At 36.4% G+C, this 26,637-nt stretch overlaps 1 protein-coding gene across 2 annotated transcripts in view; it reads left to right on the top strand.

Moving 5' to 3' along the window:
- The window catches only part of SLC30A9 (solute carrier family 30 member 9), a 109,113-nt gene that overhangs the window by 66,753 nt on the left and 15,723 nt on the right, over positions 1–26,637 (top strand). For both annotated transcript variants that reach the window (XM_008017529.3, XM_038008588.2), the window contains exons 10-15: positions 10,988–11,043; positions 13,777–13,912; positions 16,081–16,120; positions 17,312–17,383; positions 17,846–17,953; positions 21,290–21,455. In XM_008017529.3, coding sequence (XP_008015720.1) covers positions 10,988–11,043; positions 13,777–13,912; positions 16,081–16,120; positions 17,312–17,383; positions 17,846–17,953; positions 21,290–21,455 — 578 coding nt within the window. The remainder of the gene's footprint in view (positions 1–10,987; positions 11,044–13,776; positions 13,913–16,080; positions 16,121–17,311; positions 17,384–17,845; positions 17,954–21,289; positions 21,456–26,637) is intronic.

Below are 26,637 nucleotides of genomic sequence, written 5' to 3'. Positions count from 1 at the left end.
GATAAAAATAATATGAAGATAAGGAGCAAGGAGAACAATATTAATTAAAAATTAAGCCTGAGAACTTGTCTCACTCACTGTCAAATCAGATGGATTAAAACCCTTCATAAAAGTAAGGAAAGAAGACAAGCATTTGCCATTAGTACTAAGTATTTACCTTGAACTTAATTTTTATACTCAATGTATACTTAATGCATACCGTCTCTATAAAATTTTACCATTCAACTGTGGCATGCAGTGGGAGGAGAGGGGATAGGGGGAAATATATAACTTATAATCTCTATTTTCTTGTAAGCTTATCGAGGAAAGTTGAAATACAGAAATATTTGTCCATATGGCAAGGAGATATGTATGATGTTACTAGTTTCAATATTAGTTTTTATTTCAAACATTGAAATAAAATGTTTATTTGTTTAAGTGTTCATACTCTATGCTATTCAGGCATTTAAAAAGAATGAGTAGATATCTGTGTACTGACCTGGAATAATAACCATGATAAATTGAGTAAAAAATCAAGTTGCAAAATATTATGTTCAGAACTTCTGCTTTCACCCATGACAGACTAACAGGAATTGAATTTAATCTTTTGCCATAAACAACTAAAAAATTAGACAGTATATTGGACAATAGCAACACAACACCATGATCCCTGAGAGATAAGAAACAAATTACTTGAACTCTATGATCTCTGTGGCTTTTTGCTTGAAGGCATATTTGGGATAGTGGAGCAGGATGGGAAATAACAGTCTCATTGAGTTGAGAAGACAGAAATCAGTGTTCAGGGCGTCTGAGGTGGCTAGAACTTACAAGGCAGAGTTCCACAGAGGAGGGAGCTACAAAGACAAAAAGCTATAGAAGTCTACATAGGGATTTCCTTGAATTGAATGTTTGCTGAATGTTAAGTTACACATGTCTAAGATGTGAACATGAATCTTGGCAGAGAACCAGCAGGGAGCAGTAATTGACTAATTCCCAGTGCTCACACAAAACTAGGATACATTCAAGTTCTGACTAGCTGAGGTAAGAGAGTTCTCATTATCGAGGCCAGTAGAAGGCTCGCCTTAGGAGTAGGGCTAAATTATTCTTAACGTAAAGGCTGTTCTAGAACCCTCCCTAACAAATTTTCCTAAAAGTTCTAAAGGATCAAGCCAATCTTGAAATAATTTTATCACTTGCCAGGACAAAGCCTCACATTCTTTAATAAAGGCAGCAAAATCTAAACACTCAGTATAACATTCACAGTGTTTAGCATCCAATAAAAAGACTAATAGCCAGTATAAGAAGCAGGAAAATTTGACTCATAACCAGGAGAAAAATCAGTCATAAGCAGGCTTAACAGATGATAGAATTAGCAGACAAGGATATTAAACAGCTACTTCAAGTACAGTTATGTATTGAAAGGAAAATATGAACATGAGAAATCAAAGGTATGAAAAATAAGCCAAATGAAACTTTTAGAGCTAAAAAAAAATCTGATATGAAAAATTCACTGTATAGAATTAACAGCAGATTAGACACTGCAGGTAAATGAAAAATAAGCCAAATGAAACTTTTAGAGCTAAAAAAAATACCTGATATGAAAAATTCACTGTATAGAATTAACAGCAGATTAGACACTGCAGGTAAAAGTCAGTGAACCTGAGTATGTAACAGCAGAAAACATTCTTACTAAAGCCACAGACAAAAAAGATTGAAAACAATGGAAGAAGCCTTCATAACCTATGTAACAGTATCACGAGTATTCTATCAAGCATTTGGGGAAGAAACAATACTGAGTACACAGGCTTTCAGAAATAGAGAATGAAATGTTTTCTACTGCTTTAATGAGGCCCTGATCCCAAAATTTTACAAAGTCATTACGAGAGGAAAAAACCCTACAGACCAGTTATTCCTCATGAACACAGATGCAGAACTCCTTAAAATATAATCAGATTGAATTATATAAATACATAAATATGATACATATCAAAATGATATTACATCATAATTAGGTAAGATTTCAGGAGTGTAAAGTCGGTTTAACATTCAAAATCAGTAAGTTAATATGAAGAAATTAATTGCATTTCTACTATCAGCAAATAAATGGAGAAAGAAATTTTAATAAATTCCATGTAAAGTAGTATCACACAATATTAAATACTTAGAGATAAATCTAGCAAAAGACATACAAGACCATTACGCTGAAAGTCATAAAATGTTGCTGAGAGAAATTAAAACTTAAATAAATGGAGAGATACAATAGCGTGTTCGTAGATTGGATGTCATAGATCTGTTAAATCTCCCTAAATTGATGTACAGATATAATGGAATCCCATTCATAATATGAACAGACTTTTCTGTACAATTGACAGACTGAATAAATTCCAAAATTTATATGGACATGCAAAGAACCTGCAATATTCAAAGCAACCTTGAAACAAGAAATTTGGAGAACTTCAAGACATTATAAACCTATAGAAATTAGGACAGTGAGTTACTGGCATAAGGATTGACAAATCAGTGGAACAGAATTGATCCAACAACAGAGCCACATTTACATGGCCTGTGACTTTTGGCAAAGGCATCAAAGCAGTTGAGTGAAGAAGTGAAACTTTTTAAAACAAATAATGTTGGAAAAATTGGATCCATATGAGGAGAAAAAGGACCTTGACTCCTACGTCACACACTGTATACAAGTTTGAAATGGATCATAGTCCAAATATAAAAGTTAAAACTATGAAGATTTCTAGAAGAAAACCTAGGAGAATATCTTTTAGACCTGTTAGGCAGTGATTTCATAAATAGGACACAGAAACAATATCGTAAAATAAAAAGATTTACAAATTAAACTTCATCAAAATTAAAAACTTTTGCTCACTGAAAGACATCCTTAAGGAAATAAATAGGCATAGATTGGGAGAAAATATTCACAAAGCATTCCGAGAGGGGACTGGTATCCAGAATTAAGAACTTCCACGATTCAGTAATAAAATGAGAACCCAGTTTTTTCCCCCTAAGGATAAAGATTTGAACAGGTACTTCACAAATAAGGAAACATGAATGGTGGCTAGTAGACACCTGAAAAAGTGCTAACACCGTTAATGATCAGGAAATGTATATTAATACCACAAGACATCTCTGCATATCCACTATAATGGCTACAAGTAAAAACCCTGACAGCCAAATTTTGGTGAAGATGTGGAGCAGCCAGATCTCCCAGACATTGCTGGTGGAGTGTATTAATAAAATGGTACAACCACTCTGGAAAACATCTGGGAGTGTCCTATAAACATATGCTTATCCTGTGACCCACCAATTCCACTTCTAAGTATTTACCCAAGGGAAGTGGGAATGAATGGTCCCAAAATATTTGTATAAGAATGTTGGCTGGGTGTGGTGGCTCACGTCTGTAATCCCAGCACTTTGGGAAGCCAAGGTGGGCGGATCATCTGAGGTCAGGAATTCGAGACCAGCCTGGCCAAGATGGTGAAACCCCATCTCTACTAAAAGTACAAAAATTAGCTGGGCATGGTGGTGGGTCGCTGTAATCCCAGCTACTCAGGAGGCTGAGGCAGAAGAATCGCTTGAACCCAGGAGGCGGGGGTTGCTGTGAGCTGAGATTGCACCACTGCACTCCAGCCTGGGTGACAAGAGTGACTTGGTCTAGGCCAGGCGCGGTGGCTCAAGCCTGTAATCCCAGCACTTTGGGAGGCCGAGACGGGCGGATCACAAGGTCAGGAGATCGAGACCATCCTGGCTAACCCGGTGAAACCTCGTCTCTACTAAAAAATACAAAAAACTAGCCGGGCGAGGTGGCGGGCGCCTGTAGTCCCAGCTACTCGGAAGGCTGAGGCAGGAGAATGGCGTGAACCCGGGAGGTGGAGCTTGCAGTGAGCTGAGATCTGGCCACTGCACTCCAGCCTGGGCGGCAGAGCCAGACTCCGTCTCAAAAAAAAAAAAAAAAAAAAAGAGTGACTTGGTCTCAAAAAAAAAAAAAAAAAAAAAAAGGAATGTTTATAGCAGTTTTACTTATAATGGCTGAAAAAATTGGAATCAACCCAAATGTTTTTCAGCAGTACAGCAGATAAACAAATTGATACAATGGAATATTATCTGGCAATAAAAGAGAAAGAACTACTTTTCTGACTGGCAACATAGATGTATCTCCAGCAAGGAACTTTAATTTTTAATAGTTTAAAAAAATTGGAAAAATAGTTGCTTCTGATGTGGGGGAAGAAAACAGCACAGGGAGCTTTTTGGGAGTGATGGAAAGGTTCTATGTCTTCATAGGAATATATGTTTCAAGGGTATGTGTATTTGTTAACAAACAGAACTGTACATTTTGGGCCGGGTACAGTGGCTCATGCCTCTAATTCCAGCACTTTGGGAGGCCGAGGTAGGCAGATGACTGGGGGTCAGGAGTTCGAGACCACCCTGGCCAATACAGTGAAATCCCCGTCTCTACTAAAAATACAAAAATATTAGCTGAGCGTGGTGGCACATGCCTGTAATCCCAGCTACTCAGGAGACTGAAACAGGAGAATCACTTGAACCCGGGAGGCAGAGGTTGTAGTGAGTCAAGATGGCACCACTGTACTCCAGCCTGGGCGACAGAACTAGACATCTCAAAACAAAAACAAAAAAACTGTACATTCAGGATTTGTGCATTTCATTGTATGTGAATTTTACCTCAAAAAAATTCTCCCTATGTGGAAATGTGTTTAGTTAGTAGATATTTGATAATAGTAAGGAATTAGTTTATTTTTATTTATTTATTTTTTTTGAGATGGAGTCTCGCTCTGTTGCCCAGGCTGGAGTGCAGTGGCACGATCTCGGCTCACTGCAAGCTCCGCCTCCCGGGTTCATGCCATTCTCCTGCCTCAGCCTCCCAAGTAGCTGGGACTACAGGCACTTGCCACCATGCCCAGCTAATTTTTTGTATTCTTCATAGAGATGGGGTTTCACCGTGTTAGCCAGGATGGTCTCGATATGGTCTTGATCTCCTGACCTCGTGATCCACCTGCCTCGACCTCCCAAAGTGTTGGGATTACAGGCGCAAGCCCCCACGCCCGGCCAGGAATTAGTATTGATTTTTAAAAGTCTGATAATAGTCTTGTGGCTGTATTTTCTAAAAAGCCTAGTTTTTAAAGAGATTCATGTAAAATATTTAAAGATGAAATGGTACGATGCTTGGAATTTACTTCAAAATATTCATGAGGGAGTAGATATGGATGAAATAAAACATATTTGCTTACATATTTATAATTGTTAAAGCTTAATGATGGATGATTTGAGTTTTTAAAAATGTTCTATCAGGGCCGGGCACAGTGGCTCATGCCTGTAATCCCAGCACTTTGGGAGGCCGAGGCAGGCAGATCACCTGAGGTCAGGAGTTCAAGACCAGCCTGACCAACATGGCAAAACCCCATCTCTACTAAAAATACAAAAATTAGTTGGGTGTGGTGGCACGCGCCTGTAATCCCAGCTACTCAGGAGACTGAGGCAGGAGAATTGCTTGAACCTGGGAGTTGGAGGTTGCAGTGAGCCGAGATTGTGCCATTGCACTCCAGCCTGGGCAACGGAGTGAGACTCTGTCTCAAAAAAAAAAAAAAAAGTTCTATCAGGTTTTAAAAATTATTCTGTCCGTCCATCCATCCATCCATCCATCCATCCGTCCGCATGTTAGAAAATTTTCATGAAACAAACAAAGTGCATTATAGATTGTGGTCATGTGTTTAAGTACATACAACCTTCTCCTTGAAATCCAGCACAAAAATATTCTCAAAGGAATGTTAAATAGTATATACAGATATGTATAAAGACAGTCCGAAATATACTCCAGACTCTTAAATAGTTCTTCTCCTATACTACTTGAATGTCTTTACAATGAGAATGTATTAGTTTTGGAACCAGAAAAGCAAACGAATTTTTGTAGAAGATTGAACAACAAGACAAGAGGTAAATGAAAGTTTGAGACCGTATGATATCAAGTGATTTGAAAATTCTTGGATGAAGAGTATGTCTCAATTAGAGTTTTCAAAAAGGCTTTGATGAAAAATATTTCAACTGGACCTTTCTGAATAGATGGAAATTGTATTTCAGAAAGTTGTTTTTTTCGAGATCTATAATATTTTTAAAATTTTAATTCATCGTAATATTTTTTATGCCATATTTTTTCCTCACTTCTTGAGAGACTTAAGTACGTCCAACTTTTAAATTAGACCTGTGTCTCTAATTATAATGTAGTTATTTATTTATTTATTTATTTATTTATTTATTTAGACAGAGTCTTGTTCTGTCACCCAGGCTGGAGTACAGTGGTGTGATCTCGGCTTACTGCAAGCTCCGCCTCCCAAGTTCACGCCATTCTCCTGCCTCAGCTTCCTGAGTACCTGGGACTACAGGCGCCCGCCACCATGCCCGGCTGTTTTTTTTGTATTTGCAGTAGAGACAGGGTTTCACTTACAATTGTTAGCCTTACAATTTCTGTTACCGTTCATTTTGGAAAACTTTTCTGTTAAATCATGCACTTCATATCATTTAATATCAACTCAGATGAATTTATTGAGCACCTGAGTTTGCAATGTAGCAAGTGTTTAGAAGAAGACGTGGTTCGTTTCTGTCTTCTGTAAACAGATTATATGCACATGAAACAACTAGAAAGCTCTTCTGAGGTACCATTATGCAGGTGCTGGATAGTATGATACTTAAGGAACACCAGAAAGGTGAAGGGTGATCATGGAGTAGAGAGCATTTACAGTACTTCTTAACTACTAGATGTTAATGTTCGTTATGCTGCAAACTAAACAAATGCTCTGTAGGTTATATATATGTAACTGATAGAGATTATGTTGTAAATGTGTAGAAAAAGGTCTGGAAGGATACATATCAAATATAACTGATTCTGTCTTACCTCTGAGGGAGAACTGGTTGGGGTGGTCTCATTTTTGTTAGAACTAATAAATATGGTCCATATTCAGTTTATAAAATAGTTGACAGTATCTCACACTTCATTGCACAGCCAACTGAATATTAAGGATTTTTTAAATAATTGAATGTCTATTGAATATTTTAAAAATAATATAAATACATATCTATGTATACATATATACACATAATGTGAATTAATAATGACTGTCACTTTTAATGTACAGGTGTGTATTAGTCCATTTTCACGCTGCTGATAAAAACATATCCAAGACCAGGCAATTTACAAAAAAAGAAGTTTAATTATGGTTAGGGCAGCCTCACAATCACAGTGGAAGGTGAAAGACAGGTCTCACATGTCAGCAGACAAGAGAAGACAGCTTGTGCAGGGAAACTCCCCTTTTTAAAACCATCGGATCTCATGAGACTTATTCACTCTCACGAGAACAGCACAGGAAAGACTCTCCCCCATGATTCAGTTACCTCCCACTAGGTCCCTCCCACAACATATGGGAATTCAAGAAGAGATTTGGGTGGGGACACAGCTGAACCATATCTTTCCACCCCAGCCCCTCCTGAATCTCATGTCCTCACATTTCAAAACCACTCATGCCTTCCTAACAGTCCCCCAAAGTCTTAACTCATTTCAGCATTAACTCAAAAGTCCGTCCAAAGTGTCATCCAAGACAAGGCAAGTCCCTTCTGCCTATGAACCTGTAAAATCAAAAGCAGGTTAGTTACTTCCTGGATACAATGAGGGTATAGGCATTGGGTAAATAATAGCCATTCCAAAAGGGAGACATTGGCCAAAACAAAGGGGCTACAGGCCCTATGCAAGTCCAAAATCCAGAGGGGCAGTCAATTCTTAAAGCTCCAAAATGATCTCCTTTGACTCCATGTCTCACCTCCAAGTCACGCTGATGCAAAAGATGGGCTCCCACAGCCTTGGGCAGCTCCGCCTCTGTAGCTTTGCAGGATGTAGCCGCCTCATGGCTGCTTTCAGGGGCTGGCCTTGAGTGTCTGTGGCTTTTCCAGGTGGACTGTGCAAGCTGTCAGTGGATCTATCATTCTGGGGTATGGAGGGCAGTGGCCCTCTGCTCACAGCTCCGCTAGGTGGTGCCCCAGTAGCGATTCTGTGTGGGGGCTCTGACCCCACATTTCTCTTAAGCACTGCCCTAGCAGAGGTTGTCCATGAGAGTCCTGCCCTTGCAGCAAACTTCTGCCTGGGCATCCAGATGTTTCCCATATATCCTCTGAGATTTCCAAACCTCAATTCTTGACTTCTGTGCACCCACAGGCCCAACACCATGTCGAAGCTGCCATGGCTTGGGGCTTCCACCTTCTGAAGCAATAGCTGGAGCTGTACCTTGGCCCCTTTTAGTCACAGCTGGAGCAGCTGGGATGCAAGGCATTAAGTTCCCAGACTGCACACAGCAGAGGGACCCTAGGCCCAGCCCACAAAACTACTTTTTCTTCCTAAACCTCCAGGCCTGTGATTCAAAGGGCTGCCACAAAAGTCTCTGACATGTCCTAGAGACATTTTCCCCCTTTTCTTGGTGATTAACATTCAGCTCCTCATTACTTACGCAAATTTCTGCAGCTGGCTTGAATATCTCCTCAGAAAATGGGATTTTCTTTTCTATCGAATTGTAAGGCTGCATATTTTTGAAACTTTTATGGTGTTTCCATTTTAAAAGTAAATGCCTGGGCTGGGCACGGTGGCTCTTGCCTGTAATCCCAGCACTTTGGGAGGCTGAGGTGGGTGGATCATGAGGTGAAGAAATCGAGACCATCCTGGCCAACATGGTGAAACCCCGTCTCTACTAAAAATACAAAAATTAGCTGGGCGTGGTGGCGCTTGCCTATATTCCCAGCTACTTGGGAGTCTGAGGCAGGGTAATCGCTTGAACCTGGGAGGCAGAGGTTGTAGTAAGCCAAGATGGTGCCACTGCACTCCAGCCTGGCAACAGCGAGACTTTGCCCCCCCAAAAAAACCAAAAAACAAAAAAACTGAATTCCTTTAATAGCACACAAATCACCTCTTGAATGCTTTGCTGCTTAGAAATTTCTCCTGCTAGACACTCTAAAGCATCTCTCTCAAGTTCAAAGTTCCACAAATCTCTAGGGCAGGGGCAAAATGCTACCAGTCTCTTTGCTTAAAACATAACAAGAGTCACCTTTGCTGCAGTTTCCAACAAGTTCCTCATTTCCATCTGAGACCACCTCAGCCTGGACTTCATTGTCTATATCGCTGTCAGCATTTTAGGCAAAGCCATTCAACAAGTCTCTAGGAAATTCCAAACTTTCTCACGTTTTCCTATCTTTTTCTGAACCCTCCAAACTGTTCCAACCCCTGCCTGTTACCCAGTTCCAAAGTTGCTTCCACATTTTCGGGTATATAGAGCAGCACCCCACTCTGCTGGTACCAATTTACTGTATTATTCTGTTTTCATGTTGCTGATAAAGACATACCCAAGACTGGGCAATTTACAAAAAAAAAAGAGATTTAATGGACTTACAGTTTCACATGGCTAGGGAAGCCTCACAATCACGGCAGAGGGTGAAAGGCACGTATACGTGGTGGCAAGACAAGAGAAGAGAACTTGTGCAAGGAAACTCCTCTTTTTAAAACCATCAGATCTCATAAGACGTATTCACTAGCACAAGAACAGCAAGGGAAAGACCTGCCCCCATGATTCAGTTACCTCCCACCAGGTCCCTCCTACAACATGTGGGAATTCAAGATGAGATTTGGGTGGGGATACAGCCAAACTATAACAGGGTGTAAGAGAGTTATATCTTCCTTTGAATTTACTCTCATTCTCTTAGTTTAATTCCCTGAAAAATCATGTATATTTTAGGTGGTTTGCTCCCTTTTCCCATGGAATCCAGTGGTAAAAGCTTATAATATTCTGTGTATTTAAGATAGGGTTTCCAATGTGAAGACCTAAAAATATATTTGCATTAATATTTTCAAGTTTGTTTAATCTCTATTTTTTATTAGAAAAAATGTTTCTATTAAATTTCTTGGAACCTAAGGGAAACATCATCTATGAAGAAGTCATTATCTAGAAACTTTACTTATCTGATTATTTGATATGATGCTGAAACAAGGAAAAGCCTCAGATTAATCAACTAAAATTACATAGGGAATTCACTCAGAGGCTTTGTATTTTTATCAAATAGTTCTAATAAGGTAGTCTTATGATGTGATTTCTAGATTCACATCAAATTTGGATGGAAAGAACTTAATAGGGACAAGCATAATGCTATTGAGAAGTTCCAGTGGATAACTCTTTAACAAAGGACAAAACTTTAAAAACCACCTAAGTGGAAATGAAAGAAAGAAGAAATGATGAAGGCAAGTGAGACAGAGGAGAGTGAGTAAGAAAGGAAGGAAAGAAAAGAATGTGATATATAATTCCTGTGCATGGTTTTGCAGCTTTAATAGAAATGTATGTGCCCATATACAATATATATAGTTTAAAGTTTTTATTATCTTTTACTTGTACAGCTATGCAAGTTATTCTTCCTGTAAAAAGTCAAATATTACAGACTACCTTAATTTTTGCCTTTCTTCAGAGGGATAAACATAGTTACATGCTTGTTCTTTTTAACCTTTTCTGTGCTTTACATTATATGTAGTTTATAAAAACTACAAAGCATAAGTTCTGTACTGTACATACTGTTCCTAACTTGCTTTTTTCTCTTCTTCCACTTAATGGTATGTCTAGGAGCTTTATCCGTGTCAGTATAGAAAGCTCTACTCTAACCCTATTTTTTTAACCTACTGTAGAAGTAATATATGGTTTATCATTTATTTTGTCATTCCCAATTGATGGATTTTTTTTAGGTTGCTTTCATGTTTCTCATCTTTATAAACAATGGTGTTTTGAACCCCTTTGAGTTCATCTTTATTTTTCTAAGGTAAGTACTAGAAACCAGAATTGCTGGGCCATTGGACATGCATATGTTGAGTGTTTCTTTGTCACTGTCAGCCTGCACCCTCCACATTGGCTTTACCATATTACACTCTCCATCTTGCTAATGATTATTCACCTTTTTTTCTTCTTCTTCGTAGGGTTTACTAGCATTGGGCATCCGTAAGTCTGTTCAAACACCAGATCCTTCTCATCCGTAAGGACATTGCTTTATTTTGTTTTTGTTTGTTTTGGCAATAAGTCATTGAAATAACTAAATTTCAGAAATCTCCTGCCATTTATGTACCTGCAGTTTGTTAAAGATTTGGTCCTTTCTTCCACTGTAGTATCTAAAATGCAGAACTTACCACTGTGTCAAAGTAAATTCAAGGTATAATTTCAAAATGGAGTTTAAGTTATTTTTATGCTTTGTAGCACAGCATGGAGATCTTGTTTTCTCCATATTTGATAATAATAAAGCACATATTTTGATCTTACAGGTCTGTTTTATTTTGGTCCAAGGAAACACATATTCTAGATTTAGACTCATAGGCTGCCCAATCTAAAATTTTGATGGTAACTTCTATTACGTACACACTTATTTTAATCTTCCTGTTGTGATTTGGAAATAGTATTTTGTTAATATATCAGAATTATTTATTTGTAAAGTGAGTATACTTTTTAGAATGTATTATTTTTTCTATTGCTTCTGTTAACATAACCATCTAAACACTTTTGAATTCTACAAGCATCATTTTAAGACTAGCTTCAGTAATATAATTTCATAAATCTTAAGGCCAAAAATGCACTTTTATTTCTGTAAAGGAGTCTACCTCTGTTCTTTAAAAATGCCTTTCTTTTCTTGAAAGCGATACTACTGTTTTCCTATAAATAATATATTTGAATGTTTTGTAACTGTCAATAAGCTAGTATAGAGAATAGCTCTCTGGTGTGTTAATTACACATCATTACAGTATTTTACCATCTTAAGAAAAATTTTTTTTTTCTTGGCAAGTTTTATATACAAAAGATTTAAAAACAGAAGGTACAAATTTTACATTTTTGGTTGTGAAGATTTCTTCTCAAGGTATTTTTATAGTCTACTTTAGTGCTGCCCAACAGAATTTTCTGCAATGATGAAAATATTTTATATCTGTCCAGTATGGTAGTAGCTGACTACATGTAACTATTGAGCACGTGAAATGTGGCCAGTACAACTGAAGAACTGAATTTTAAACTATATTTAGTTTTAATTTATTTAAATTTAAATTGCCACATGTGGCTTGTGACTCATCATATTGGACAGTTTAGATCTACATAATTAAAATTTTCAATAAGAAGTTAATAATTCCTTGAAATCACCTAAAGTGTAAGTAATACCATTTATTTTAGATCTTAATTTACTTTAACGTAAATATATATTCTATATTACTTTGGGAGGAAACTTTAGAAGAAAGTAAATTTTTCTGAGTGAGCTGATTGTCACATTGTCACATCTATAAACTGGGAATTACCCATGGCAGGATTACATCTTTGCGAAAAGGAATTCCAAGAGCAGTTTGATTAAGAATTCTTGTTTAAAGTTGGGTGCAGTGTCTCACGCCTGTAATCCCAGCACTTTGGGAGGCTGAGGCAAGTGGATTACCTAAGGTCGGGAGTTCGAGACCAGCCTGACCAACATGGAGAAACCCCATCTCTATTAAAAATACGAAAAATTAGCTGGGCATGGTGGCACATGCCTGTAATTCCAGCTACTCAGAAGGCTGAGGCAGGAGAGTTGCTTGAACCCAGGAGACGGAGGTTGCAGTGAGCCAAGATCGCGCCATTGCACTCCAGCCTGTGCAACAAGAGTAAAACTCTGTCTCAAAAGAAAAAAAAAAAGGCGGGCGCAGTGGCCCACGCTTGTAATCCCAGCACTTTGGGAGGCTGAGGTGGGCAGATCACTTGAGGTTGGGAGTTTGAGACCAGCCTGACCAACATGGAGAAGCCCCGTCTCTACTAAAAATAAAAAATTAGCTGGGTGTGGTGGCGCATACCTGTAATCCCAGCTACTTGGGAGACTGAGGTGGGAGAATTGCGGAGGTTGCAGTGAGCCAAGATCACGCCATTGCACTCCCGCCTGGGCAACAAAAGTGAAACTCCATCTCAAAAAAAAAAAAAAAAAAAAAAAAAGAATTCTTGTTTAAATTTGTATTTCTCAGAAGAGTCCCACTCAGTTTGGGTTTGGGACTAAATTTTCCAGGAAATATTTTTATTAATGAGTGATTCTTTTCCTCCTCTAGTATGTTATTAATATATTTTTGAACACCTTTAATACTAAGTATTGTGTCCGAACTTACAATAATACAAAATAATATACATATTGATAAAGCATGCTTGAAAAATAATTGAGATTTTAACACCATGAAAACACCCAGAAAACTGAAGATCTTAGTTCTAGTAATAGTTGAAAGTTGCTGTGTGCTAACCCATTCAGAACCAGCAATAAATTATGTGTTGTAAACTTCTGTATCTAGCATCAAATTATAGGTAATATAAATCATAGACTGGCTGCACAAAAAGATGGAAATATTCAATTAGAAGCTGCATTACAGGGAAATTTAAATGTTACCCTGTTCATTAAACATCTGAATGCATTTTTTAAAAGATTAATTTTACCAGGATCTGTGGTACGCAATAGTAAAGTAGCTCTCTAAATCAAAATAGGCTATTTGGAAAAGGGATCAGAAAAAAGCTGAATTGGATGGTATTCACTTTATTTTTATGTATTTTCAAAGATCTTACAGGTTTTTTCCACTTTCCATATTGCTTTTCAAGTTTGGCACTTAACATCTCACTTAAATATAAAATGATAACATCTTGATAGTCGTTTTTATTGACCTATTAAGGTCAATATTTTAAAAGAAACCATTTGTATTTCTTGTGAACTATATTCTTTTCTATTTTTCAGGTATGGATTTTCAAATATGCGCTATATTTCTTCACTAATTAGTGGTGTTGGTATTTTCATGATGGGTGCGGGACTGTCTTGGTACCATGGAGTCATGGGATTGCTTCATCCTCAACCAATAGAATCCCTTCTATGGGTAATCCTCTTTTTTTCTCCTCAGTTTGATGTCTTTATGACTTAGTGATTGTGTACAGTAGAAGGCCTTTGTCATATTGGTGTTAAAGAAGGGGAATGACATATACCTTCTTGACTGTGTAATGTAGGGTTATGTATCTGTAGTTTATTTTTTAGAACGTGACTGGACATAACCTCTAAATCCATAAGAGTCAATGATGTTGAACAAGATCTCTGTAGGTACCGATTATCAAGCCCTGCTCCTTGGTTAAAATCTTGGGCAGTTCCATTAATTTCTCCAGTTACTGTTGAAGAACAAGAAAACCTCTGTTCACTTTTGGTCCCAAGAATAATCTCATTTCAGTAACTAAAATATCCAGACCCATGTAATAGTCATAAGTTGGAACTATATTTAAAGTTAAAGTTTCTGTTTTCCCTCATCCTGGGCTTCCTTCAGGTAGGAAGCCTGCACTGGGGGAATGGGAGGATGGCAGGGTGATCACCCGTATGATCCCCTCTAGGGCTTCATCTCCTATTCTTCATGCTTCATGCTCCTCTCTCCTATTCCCTAGGCAGTGTTGCAGGTTGGGATAGGGGATAAAAACATACTACTTTACTGACTACAATGTTATTTTGCATTGGTTTCCTCTGGCCTTTGTAGATGTTTAAAGCTGTCTTTTTTTTTTTTTCTTGGGCACTTCTTGGAGATTACCCTGCTTGGCTGCTCTGGCTATGGCTGCCCAAATTGGTCACATAGCATACCCTCTCAGCTTCTGCATCTCATGGTGTGGTTCCAGACAGTGCTGAAGTGGTCTTGCATTTGGAAAGAATGCCCTTTGAGCGGTAGATCTCCTTATGAAAGACTCCTAGGGACCTGTGTGTTAAAACAGACATGTTTAACACACTTTCTGTGGGAGTGCAGGTTTTTTCTCAAGCCCAGTGATCTACTCTGCTGGTACAGCCAGTATCAGTTAGTAGGCTTGCATATAGATGTATCACTCAGGTATGCATCAGACAGTTTGCTGTGATATCCGCTATCCAGGATACACACATCAACAGCTTTCACCAAAGAAATCTTCATTTTTGGCTTCCTCAATTTCAGCTTTTCTTACGTGGTCTAGAGGATGCGGACTAGAATGTAGTCTAGTGGGTAGAGGCCCCAGGTTTGGGCTACCTTCTGTGCAAGGCCTGAATAGATGGTATAACACCTCCTTTTGGATTGCGGGGATACTTGTACCTATTTTCTTCTCTATTTTGGGTTGTAGTCAGAACTAGACAGAATCACTCTGTCTAGTTTTTTAATATATTGTTATATCATGCAAATCTACTTAATAACAAGCCCATTAAACTAGGCTTATTTGTTATTCTCTAGTTTTCTATAGTTTTAATTGACTAGTTTCTTACCATAATACATTTCATATAATTAAAAGAAACAAATGTATTTCCTCCATCCTGAAAAGATTTGGCCACTTTATGGGTACTTCTTTGTCCTAGCATTCTTCTAATTTGTTCAGCATCACTTTATAGAGGCAAAGCAGTCTCTGGAGTTAGAGATTAGGTAATTAGTTAAATTTTCAGTTGTGTATAAGTTTAAAAACTTCTAAAAGCTCTTGTGCCTTTCAGTAACTAAATGGGTTTCCATTAGACTATGGCCCTTTTTAAAATAGTGTTGGACTAGGTGCAGAGTTTTCAGATCTCTATTTTAGGAAAGCCTAGGATTCTAAACATTGTTGAAAATTCTGTAGATGTTTGGTTTGAATTTCATTAAAATAAAAAAATATGTGTTGCTAGGTTAACTTTTTTTTTTTAAACACCCCAGACTAAAGCTTTTCTTCATCTTTAATTGAAGAGTGTCGGGAATGTGGTATTACCAAAAAAACAAAAATTGGTTACTGTTTGTAACTACTTACCTTTCTGAATCAGGATTTTCTTGGTGTTAGGCATCCAAGCAAAATCTAGAAGTTACTTGAGTTTGGGTGTGGATCTTACTGTATCTGGTGTCTAGAACCTCTGATATCAAATATTTGAGTTCATATGTCATTGTCCTCCTCATTTGAGTTGTTTCCCATTAGTAACCTTATTGTCTGGCTTAGATTTGAATTCATGTTTTTGTTTATTACAGACTTTATATATGAACAATTGTGATTGGAAGTACTTAATTTATGCTTTGTTTTAATGTTTCTTTTCTAGGCATATTGTATTTTAGCAGGATCATTAGTATCTGAAGGAGGTATGTACTGTCACAAAGTATGTCTCTATTCTTAATGTAGTAATATGTATTCAGCTGTTCATATTATAGTTTGCTAAGTTCTGTTGATTAAAGAAAAGTAAGTGTGGGAATAGTCACCTAAGCTTTCTCTACTTTTAGGGAGTAAAGTCTTTGTATGATGTACTGTGGTTGTTTCTGTAATGGATAGCTGTGGGGGTGTGTGTAAGTGCGCCCTGCCATGGGATGGCATCCTGGCCAGGGCTCGTTTCTTCTTGTGTCCTGAGCTGCTAGGATAGGCTCAAGTAGGTGACAGTCAGATAGATGCAGGACAATAACTGATGTGGCATGAAAGTGCTTAGCAAGCCCACCATATTTGTGGTTATTTTTAAACTGTGTGGTGGTAAGAGGTGTTCCTTACAATTTTCACTTTGTAAACGTTATTCCTTAATTGAACCCAATACCACTACTATTGCCGTTACTTGCTGATTCACTAAAAATTGGATAAATAATTATTTTACTTATTTTAAAGGGAAAGTATGTTTCGTTTTTGAGTATCATAATACTCAAAACATTTGAAAGCGAGTATAAAAAGCATAACTAAACTGAACTTTTAAAAATTAGCACTTAATAGTGTTCATCAGAAGAAGCCAGGCTCTTGTGATACAAATATTTCAACGTTTTTGAAATACACCTCTATAGCAGTATGATGACAGAGAACTGCTAATATCAGTATAAAACTGCCTGATTCACTGCTGTGCTCATGTTTACTTCTGAAACATTGTAACTTTCTGTGTGTGATGTTCCCTTCATTATTTTTAAAATTAAGATTATTTTTTATTGACAGATCCTAACTGTATATGTTTGTGGGGCCCCTCATCTTTGAAAGTGTGTAAAATGGTTATAACACCACCTGTCTCAAAAGATTGGGAAACTCAAAAATGATTGTGGTTAGTGTGGAGCTGCCAAATAGCAGCTCTTCAATAAACTAAAGCTGTTGTTATTAGTAATTGTATTTAATTATTATGGTTTAGAATTATGGGGTTCATTATTTTATAATGATTAATTGATAACAACTAATTAACATAGAACTTTTCCTTATTGCCAACCCTAGTTTTAAAATGTTGTGCTTATTTGTTTATCTTTTGAGATGCCATCTTTAAAGTTTGGAGGCATGAAGTTTCTGTCTTGCTGATATGAATGCTTTTCTTTTAGCAACACTTCTTGTTGCTGTAAATGAACTTCGTAGGAATGCTCGGGCCAAAGGAATGACATTTTACAAGTATGGTATGTATTTTAGAAAGCAGGAGTTTGTTTCACCCCCCTTATTTGCTTAAAATTACTTAGTACTGTTATTGCTTTGTTCCTAATAGATATGTACAAAATATATCTAAATATCATCCCTATGTGGCTCCTACGTATCTTTCAGCCCTTATTAAAAAGAAAAGTAGTGTAGAAATTTGAACATGGATACTTTATATTTGGATTTGACTTAAGTGAACTAAGGTATTTCTTTATATGGTTATATAACTTGAGAAAGTAATTTAACTTTATGTATCAGTTATTGTTGACATTTAAGCCAAGAAATTATGTTTGCATTGAACAAAGTTTTTAAAATCATAATCTCTCATACACTTTTATCTTAATTTATATCTTGATTTTAAATGGATACTTATTAAAATGTTACCTGGTAGTATCAAGTTAAAATTTTAGAAATTTATTTTTCTTGTCTCTTCCCCAATGACTAAGTAATGGAAAGTCGTGATCCTAGTACAAATGTGATATTATTGGAGGATACTGCTGCAGTCTTGGGAGTTATAATAGCAGCCACTTGCATGGGCCTTACTTCTATAACAGGTAAACATTTCTTAAATTACGGGTGATTTGTCCTACCTAAATAATTCTCTAATATGTGGGAATTTTATCTTATATCATTGAATAATATTAAACCAATAAATTGTTAAATATTAATTCCATACTAATCATTGACTTGTATAAGATTTGGTCAGCAGTAGTATTCAGGTTTATTTGAATTAAAAATGTCTCTAAATTAGAAATAAGGCTATTTGTAGAGGATTTCTGTAATGCTGTAAGTCTTTCTAGCTGGGACTTTAAAAATTGTGCAATCACTGTGAACTTTTTATTTACCTATAAAAGTGTGGATAATATTTGCCTTGGTAACCTCATAGGTTTATTAAGAAAAGATGAGTTCTAATAAACTCTAAAGTTCCAAACAAATATACATAGATCCTAAAATAACATTGTTTTGTTCAACTTGATTTTGTTATAACGTTGTTGTGAAAAATAACAATTCCTAACTGGCGCCACCATCTCTGTGGAGTTTGCTTATTCTCCCTTTACCTGCATGGGTTTTCTTTGGGCATTCCGACTACCTCCCACATCACAATGCTGTGCATGGTCAGTGAATTGGGGTGTCTAAATAGTCCCATTCTGAGTGAGTGTGGGGGGTGTAAGTGTGGCCTGCCATGGGATGGCATCCTAGCCAGGTCTGGTTCCTTCTTGTGTCCTGAGCTGCTAGGATAGGCTCAAGTGGGTGATAATCAGACAGATACAGGACAATAACTGATGTATGAAAGCGCTCAGCAAGCCCACATGTTTGTGGTTGTTTATTTTTGAATTATGTGGTGGTAATAGGTGTTCCTTACAATTTTCACTTTGCAAACTTTATTCTTTGATTTAACCCACCACCACCACTATTGCCGATACTCGCTGATTCACCAAAAATTGGGTAAATACTTATTTTACATAGTTTTCATTAATTTTTAAAAATATATGTATAGCCCACATTTATTTATTTTGGTGTTCAATATTAGACATGTTTTGGGTCTTAGAAGTTGAGTGATGTTTTTGTGACCAGAAATATGCCATAGGAACCTAACTCTTTTTTTTTTTTTTTTTTTTTTTTTGAGACGGAATTTTGCTCTTGTTGTCCAGGCTGGAGTGCAATGGTGCAATCTCGGCTCACTGCAACCTCCACCTCCCAGGTTGAAGCGATTCTCCTGCCTCAGCCTCCTGAGTAGCTGGGATTACAGGCATGCGCCACCACACCCAGCTAGTTTTGTATTTTTAGTAGAGACGGGTTTTCTCCATATTGGTCAGGCTGATCTGAAACTCCCAACCTCGGGTGATCCTCCCACCTTGGCCTTCCAAAGTGTTGGGATTACAGGCGTGAGCCACTGCGCCCCGCCAGACCTTAACTGTTGTTTATATTGGTTAGTTTATGGTAAAATTGGTTTTGTTATATGTTGTTCCCTATAAAGCCGCAGTTCTAAGAAACTATTGACAACATAAATGAAGACTTACCATATATTGTGGCTCTTGTTCATTTGTCTTTTTCCACCCTTAATGCCAATAATAACTACTGTTGCCTTCCTATTTCTTTAAGTTGGTTCTCTCCTCATTTTGGTAGCTAATTAAGTGTTTTGAGGGCCAATACAATACAGGTAAATGAAAAGACAGAAATTCTATTTTATTTTTATTTTCTGAAACAAAGAACCATTTAGCATGAAAAGACTCAATTTATGAAGTTGGAATTCTCTTGGAAAGGAACTTCTTCCATTCTTCTCTATTTGTCCTTACATATTTAAAATAATTTTAAGTGACAAGCTTCCACAATTCTGCAGGGTTTCTTCAAATAGTCTGAAATATGAATACTTCTTTCTCATTCTGAGTGTGCATTTTAAGACCAAACCAGCATTCTCTGATGTTTATTGTGATCCAAAATATTTGTAAAAGTGTTGATTGTTTTTCTGGTTGACCATTTAGTTTTAGACTGTTTTTGAACATAAATTACTAGCAAAATTTTAGGCTTGAGAAAAGTGTGACTTGATGCAGAAGTCAACTTTGAATAATTTATTTTCTTTTACATAATAACAGAAACCAATCAGATCAAACTTACAAAACTATGTAATGTATTTTACATGAATTAAATTTTTCTTAATTAGCTAATTTATTCAAATTAAATTAAATAACATGCCAAGAAATAAAAGTTTTCTTTAAAAAGGTATTTTCTTTCAGCTAATATTCCTGTGATTTCTGTAAGAGTACATGAATGTATATATTTAAATAAAAATAACTTTAAATTTGGATTTCTAAAGAGCAGTATTTGATTTTGAGCTCTATAATTACAAAACTTCTAATGGATAATGTTTTACAAGTGGATCATTTTTAACACTTAGTATAGATAAACGAGTTTGCTTTTTAGTGTTATAGCTTAGCAAAATATATGTTTTGTCAAACATTAAAAGAGTTAAATATATTGATGACATTTCATCTTTGGAATAAAAAGACTTGTAGTCATAAAAGCCATGTGTAAAATTTATTATAAAGATTTAAAATATTTATTTATAAAGATTTAAAATGTGTCTATTATATAAATATTACTTATACATTCATAGATGATAAATCAGCCTTTCTCATTGGTTCTGGGAGAGAAGCCCTGACAACCTAAGGCAAATATTAGAATCAGAATCACCTACAGGGCTTTGGGAAACACAGAATGCTGAAACCCACATCCAGAATTTTTTATTCAGAGGCCTGAAATGAGGTCTGAGAATCTGCTTTTCTACCAAGTTTTCAAGTGATGCTGCTGGTCCAGGAACCACACTTTGAGAAGTACCACATTGAGGCACCTATGGCATGTAATGAATTAAGTTCTCTCCTTTGTATCTAGAATGTAGCTATATATCATCCTTGGTTGGATGAGAAGAGAGTCACCCATATTATTTTCTGTAGGGCTTAATTCTCTTACAGAACATTAGTAGGAAGACAACACAGAAAATGGTTTCTTTCAGCTTTTGATTTTACTGTTATTTTGTCTGTCTGGTGTAGGAAAAGTGCTACTGATATATCTAAAAGAAATAGACTCTTCATTATGTCATTTTTTTGTATTGGTGTCTGTGTGCTCAGAAGCTTCACATATGTAATGACAGGTACAAGTAGGTCTTAATTATGTCACATAATGCTCTTATGGAAGCAAGTTGTAGCATCCTCATTTTGTAGTATATTAAAATATATTAAAACTATTAGGAGTCATTAAAGGAAGTAATTAAAGAAATTAGGAATAAATTTTAAGTGCCTTGATTTCTGGTTCTGGTTCTTTGCTCTCTATAAAGTTCACTGAAATAATATAAAATGTTAATTTACTGATTTTTTTGTGTGTGCTTTATTTAGGCAATCCACTGTATGACAGCCTAGGTTCGTTGGGTGTGGGCACCTTATTAGGTGTGGTCTCAGCATTCCTCATCTACACTAACACAGAAGCACTCTTAGGGCGGTCCATCCAGCCAGAACAAGTACAACGGCTCACTGAACTCCTGGAGAATGACCCATCAGTAAGGTCAGCCTTATTCCAGTAATCCTGTTAAGGCTTACAAAAACATGTTTAAAAACAGAAATGCTTCATTTGTAAATACTTCCAGAGGAAGTTTTGGATTCCTGGTCTTCAGAACTTTTTAGTCTGTAACTTTTCAGAATTATAATCCTGGAAGGAAAAAGGAATACACTTAGGAAACTCCTTGTAAGTTTCCTTTTAAATTTTCTATACTTCTAATTTTTAGAATAAGAAACAGTAAGTTGATATAATGAGAATAGAAGATTGCAAAGTAGTTGTCTTCTTTTTTTATTTATTTATTTATTATTATACTTTAAGTTCTAGGGTACATGTGCACAACGTGCAGGTTTGTTACATATGTATACATGTTCCATGTTGGTATGCTGCACCCATTAACTCATCATTTACATTAGGTATGTCCCCCAATGCCATCCCTCTCGCCCGACCCCACGACAGGCCCCAGTGTGTCATGTTCCCCTTCCTGTGTCCAAGTGTTCTCTTTGTTCAGTTCCCACTTATGAGTGAGAACATGCGGTGTTTGGTTTTCTGTCCTTGCGATAGTTTGCTGAGAATGATGGTTTCCAGCTGCATCCACGTCCCTACAGAGGACATGAACTCATCCTTTTTTATGGCTGCATAGTATTCCATGGTATATATGTGCCACATTTTCTTAATCCAGTCTATCATTGATGGACATGTGGGTTGTTTCCAAATCTTTGCTATTGTGAATAGTGCCACAGTAAACATGTGTGTGCATGTGTCTTTATAGCAGCATGACTTATAATCCTTTGGGTATATACCCAGTAATGGGATGGCTGGGTCAAATGGTATTTCTAGTTTTAGATCCTTCAGGAATCGCCACACTGTCTTCCACAATGGTTGAACTAGTTTATAGTCCCACCAACCGTGTAAAAGTGTTCCTATTTCTCCACATCCTCTCCAGCATCTGTTGTTTCCTGACTTTTTAATGATTGCCATTCTAACTGGTGTGAGATGGTATCTCATTGTGGTTTTGATTTGCATTTCTCTGATGGCGAGTGATGATGAGCATTTTTTCATGTGTCTGTTGGCTGCATAAATGTCTTCTTTTGAGAAGTGTCTGTTCATATCCCTTGCCCACTTTTTGATGGAGTTGTTTGTTTTTTTCTTGTAAATTTGTTTGAGTTCTTTGTAGGTTCTGGATATTAGCCCTTTGTCAGATGAGTAGATTACAAAAATTTTCTCCCATTCTGTAGGTTGCCTGTTCACTCTGATGGTAGTTTCTTTTGCTGTGCAGAAGCTCTTTAGTTTAATTAGATCCCATTTGTCAATTTTGGCTTTTGTTGCCGTTGCTTTTGGTGTTTTAGACATGAAGTCGTTGCCCATGCCTATGTCCTGAATGTACTGCTTAGGTTTTCTAGGGTTTTTATGGTTTTAGGTCTAACATTTAAGTCTTTAATCCATCTTGAATTAATTTTTGTATAAGGTGTAAGGAAGGGATCCAGTTTCAGCTTTCTACATATGGCTAGCCAGTTTTCCCGGCACCATTTATTAAATAGGGAATCCTTTCTCCATTTCTTGTTTTTGTCAGGTTTGTCAAAGATCAGATGTTTGTAGATATGTGGTATTATTTCTGAGGACTCTGTTCTGTTCCATTGGTCTATATGTCTGTTTTGGTACCAGTACCATGTTGTTTTGATTACTGTAGCCTTGTAGTATAGTTTGAAGTCAGGTAGCATGATGCCTCCAGCTTTGTTCTTTTGGCTTGGGATTGTCTTGGCAATGCGGGCTCTTTTTTTGGTTCCATATGAACTTTAGTTTTTTCCAATTCTGTTAAGAAAGTCATTGGTAGCTTGATGGGATGGCATTGAATCTGTAAAGTAGTTGTCTTCTTAATGTGGAAACACTTAATATGGAGCCTGTAGAGTTGCCTTATATTTGCATTGCAATTACAAATTTAAAAAGATTTTTGTTCATTGAAAAATGATTACCAAATTAAATATAATTTATATTTATTTTGAAAATAGACTTTGTTTTAACTTATTTTAAAATATTTTTCTTATAATCTTTATCTTTAAAATTTTTAAAACTAAAGATTGGAGACTTAGGAGATAATCAGAAGAAGAGATATAGAATTCTAATAGTGCTTTTCAGTGAAATTCCAGCAGCATTGTGGTTTTATAATGAAATGAAAGAACAAACCTTTAAAAACCCAATTTTCTACTAACTTGTTATATATTTTTTTCAAACTTTAAAATAAGATTTTTTTGTGTGTTATACTTCAAATCTTTAAGTTAAATCTTTTAAAAATGACCTGCGTATCTGAATTAGTAAAACATCTTAATGATTACTAGATTTATATTCTATGCCCTATATGTTTAATCTAGAAAAGTAACCATCTCATTGGAACAAGATTAGAAATTGAGAGATGGGCACAGTGGCACATGCCTATAGTTCCAGTTACTTGGGAGGCTGAGGCAGGAGGATCACTTGAGGCCAAGAGTTTGAGGCTAGTGTGCAATGATCATGTCTGTGAATAGCCACTTACTGCACTATAGCCTGGGCAGCATAGCAAAACCCTGTCTCTTAAAAAAAAAAAAAAAAGATTAGAAGTTGAGCATTCTGAAAATCAGTATTAGATTTAGTAACATAATGTGAGATAATCCAAATTAATATCCTTTCCTTGTGATGTTTTTGTCTCGTTTTGGTATTAAGATAATACTGGCTTCAGAGAATGAGTTGGGAAATGTTCTCTCCTATTTTTTTGGAAGAGTTTGTGAATAATTGATGTCAGCTTCTTTAAATGGTAGAATTCAACTATCTGGATGTGAGCTTTGCTGTGTGGGTAGTTTTTTAATTCGTAATTCTATCGTTATGGATCTGTTCAGATTGTCTATTTCTTCTTGACTTCATTTAAGTAGCTTGTATTCTAGGAATTTGTCTTTTACTTCTAATTTACCTAATTTGTTGGTATACAGCTATTTATAATATTCCTTTGTAATCCATTTATTTCTTTAGTGTTGGTACAGATGTCTCATCTTTCATTTCTGTAATTTGAATCTTCTCTTTTCTTCATCAGTTTAGCTAAAGGTTTGTTCATTTTCTTGATCTTTCTAAAGAACCAGCTTTTGGTTTAATTGACTTTCTCTGTTGTTTTTCTGTTTTCTTTTTCATGAATTTCTGCTTTAATCTTTATTATTTTTTTCATCTGCTTGCTTTCGGTTTAGTTTGCTCTTTTTCCAGTTTCTTAAGGTTAAGCTTTTAATTTGATGTTTCTTGTTTTTTAAAATAGACAATTACAGCTACAAATTTTCCTTTAAGTGTTGCTTTCTCTGCATTCCATACATTTCCATATATTGTGCCATTTTCATTCATCTAATAGTATTTTCTAATTTTTTTTTATTTTCAGTTATTTAGGAAAGTATGTTACTTAATTTTTACGTAGATGTGAGTTGCACAGATTTCTTTCCATTATTGGTTTATTATTTTGTTCTATTGTGGTCAAAGAACATATTTTATATTATTTCTGTCCTTTTAAATTTACTGAGGTTTGTTTTATGGTCTTACATATAGTCTTGGATAATATTCATATGCACTTGAGAAGAATATATATTCTGCTGTTGTTGTATAGAGTGTTCTGTAGATGGTTGTTAGGTTTAATTGGTTTATAGTGACTTCAATTTCCCTAATTGTCTTCTTGCTCTATTGTTCTATCCTCTTTTTTTTTATGGAGTTTTGTTCTTGTTGCTCAGGCTGGAGTGCAGTGGCACAATCTTGACTCACTGCAACCTCTGCCTCCCAGGTTCAAGTGATTCTCCTGCCTCACCCTCCCAAGTAGCTGGGATTACAGGTGCTTGCCACCATGCCCAGCTGATTTTTGTATTTTTAGTAGAGACAAGGTTTCACCACTGGCCGTGTTGGCCAGGCTGGTCTCAAACTCCTGAGAGACGAGGTTTCATCACTGGCCATGTTGGCCAGGCTGATCTCAAACTCCTTACCTCAGGTGATCCACCGCCTCGGCCTCCCAAAGTGCTAGGTGTGAGCACTGCACCCGGCCTCTATCCATTATTGAAAGTATTGAAGCCTCTAGTTATTGTTGTTGTATTATCTGTTTCTCCCTTCATTTCTTCTGGTTTTGGCATCATTTATTTTGGTGTTCTGTTGTTGGTACATACATGTTTATAATTTTGCATATATTGTTTAATAAGTAGTGTCTAAAAAAGAGCTATAAACTGAAAGACTAGCAAATTCGAAATTTTCTGGAAGAGTGAAAATCTGTGGATTCAATTATTGGAAAAAATACATTAGTAATCCAGAAAATTCATACAATTTTTTAAACAGTGTATTAGTTACCTACTGCTGTGTGACAGATTGGCCCAAAACTTAGGGTTTAAACAATATATTGTCGTCTTATAGTTTCTGTGAGTCAGGAGTCAGGGCACAGCTTATCTGGGTCTTCGACTTCAGGGTTTCTCATAGACTGTAATCAAGGTGTTGACTGGAATTACAGCCATCTCCTGGGGAAGGGGCTGCTTCTAACCTTACTCACATGATTGTTGGCAAGATTTACCTCCTTGCCAAATGGGCCTCTTCAGCATGGCAGCTTGCTTAATCAAAGAGTGTAAGCTGATAAAGCAATAGAGAGTGAGTGTGAACAAGACAGAAGTCACAGATGAGTCACCTGATCTTGGAAATGACATCTTTGCCATATTTGGTAGGTATAGCCCACATTCAGGGAGAGGGGATCACAGAAGGGCTTGTGTATAGATGCAAGGATTAATCATTGGGAACCCTCCAAACAGTTATCTGTCTGTAGTTAGTTATATGTAAGAACATAAGAAAAAAGTATATCTAAATATATTTATTAGTTGCTATTTACATACCAGCCAAATAATGAAATGTATTAATACTCTGTGAAAACTAAAGTAAAAATGATTTTTTAAAATGAATAAATATGTTCTGTGAGTTACCACGAGAGGAAATAAAAAAAAATAATAAGTGATATAGCCTCTTGCGGCCAATCTGAACAAGTTTTGTTTTAACTTGAGCACATGTAACTTTATAAATATTAAAACATTAATTCTTATTTCACCCTTGATGGTTGATTAAAATATAGCTTCTTTATATGGATAAAAAATTTTGGACTCAGTGTTTAGTAACTTGCTCAGGATCGCTCAGAAATTAGGGTCTAATGTTTTAAGAATACTTG

This window comes from Chlorocebus sabaeus, chromosome 27 (assembly GCF_047675955.1).
Source record: "Chlorocebus sabaeus isolate Y175 chromosome 27, mChlSab1.0.hap1, whole genome shotgun sequence".
Lineage (NCBI taxonomy): Eukaryota > Metazoa > Chordata > Mammalia > Primates > Cercopithecidae > Chlorocebus > Chlorocebus sabaeus.
The sequence above is the reverse complement of the archived record's forward strand: the minus strand, read 5'-3'. Positions and strand labels throughout refer to the sequence as shown.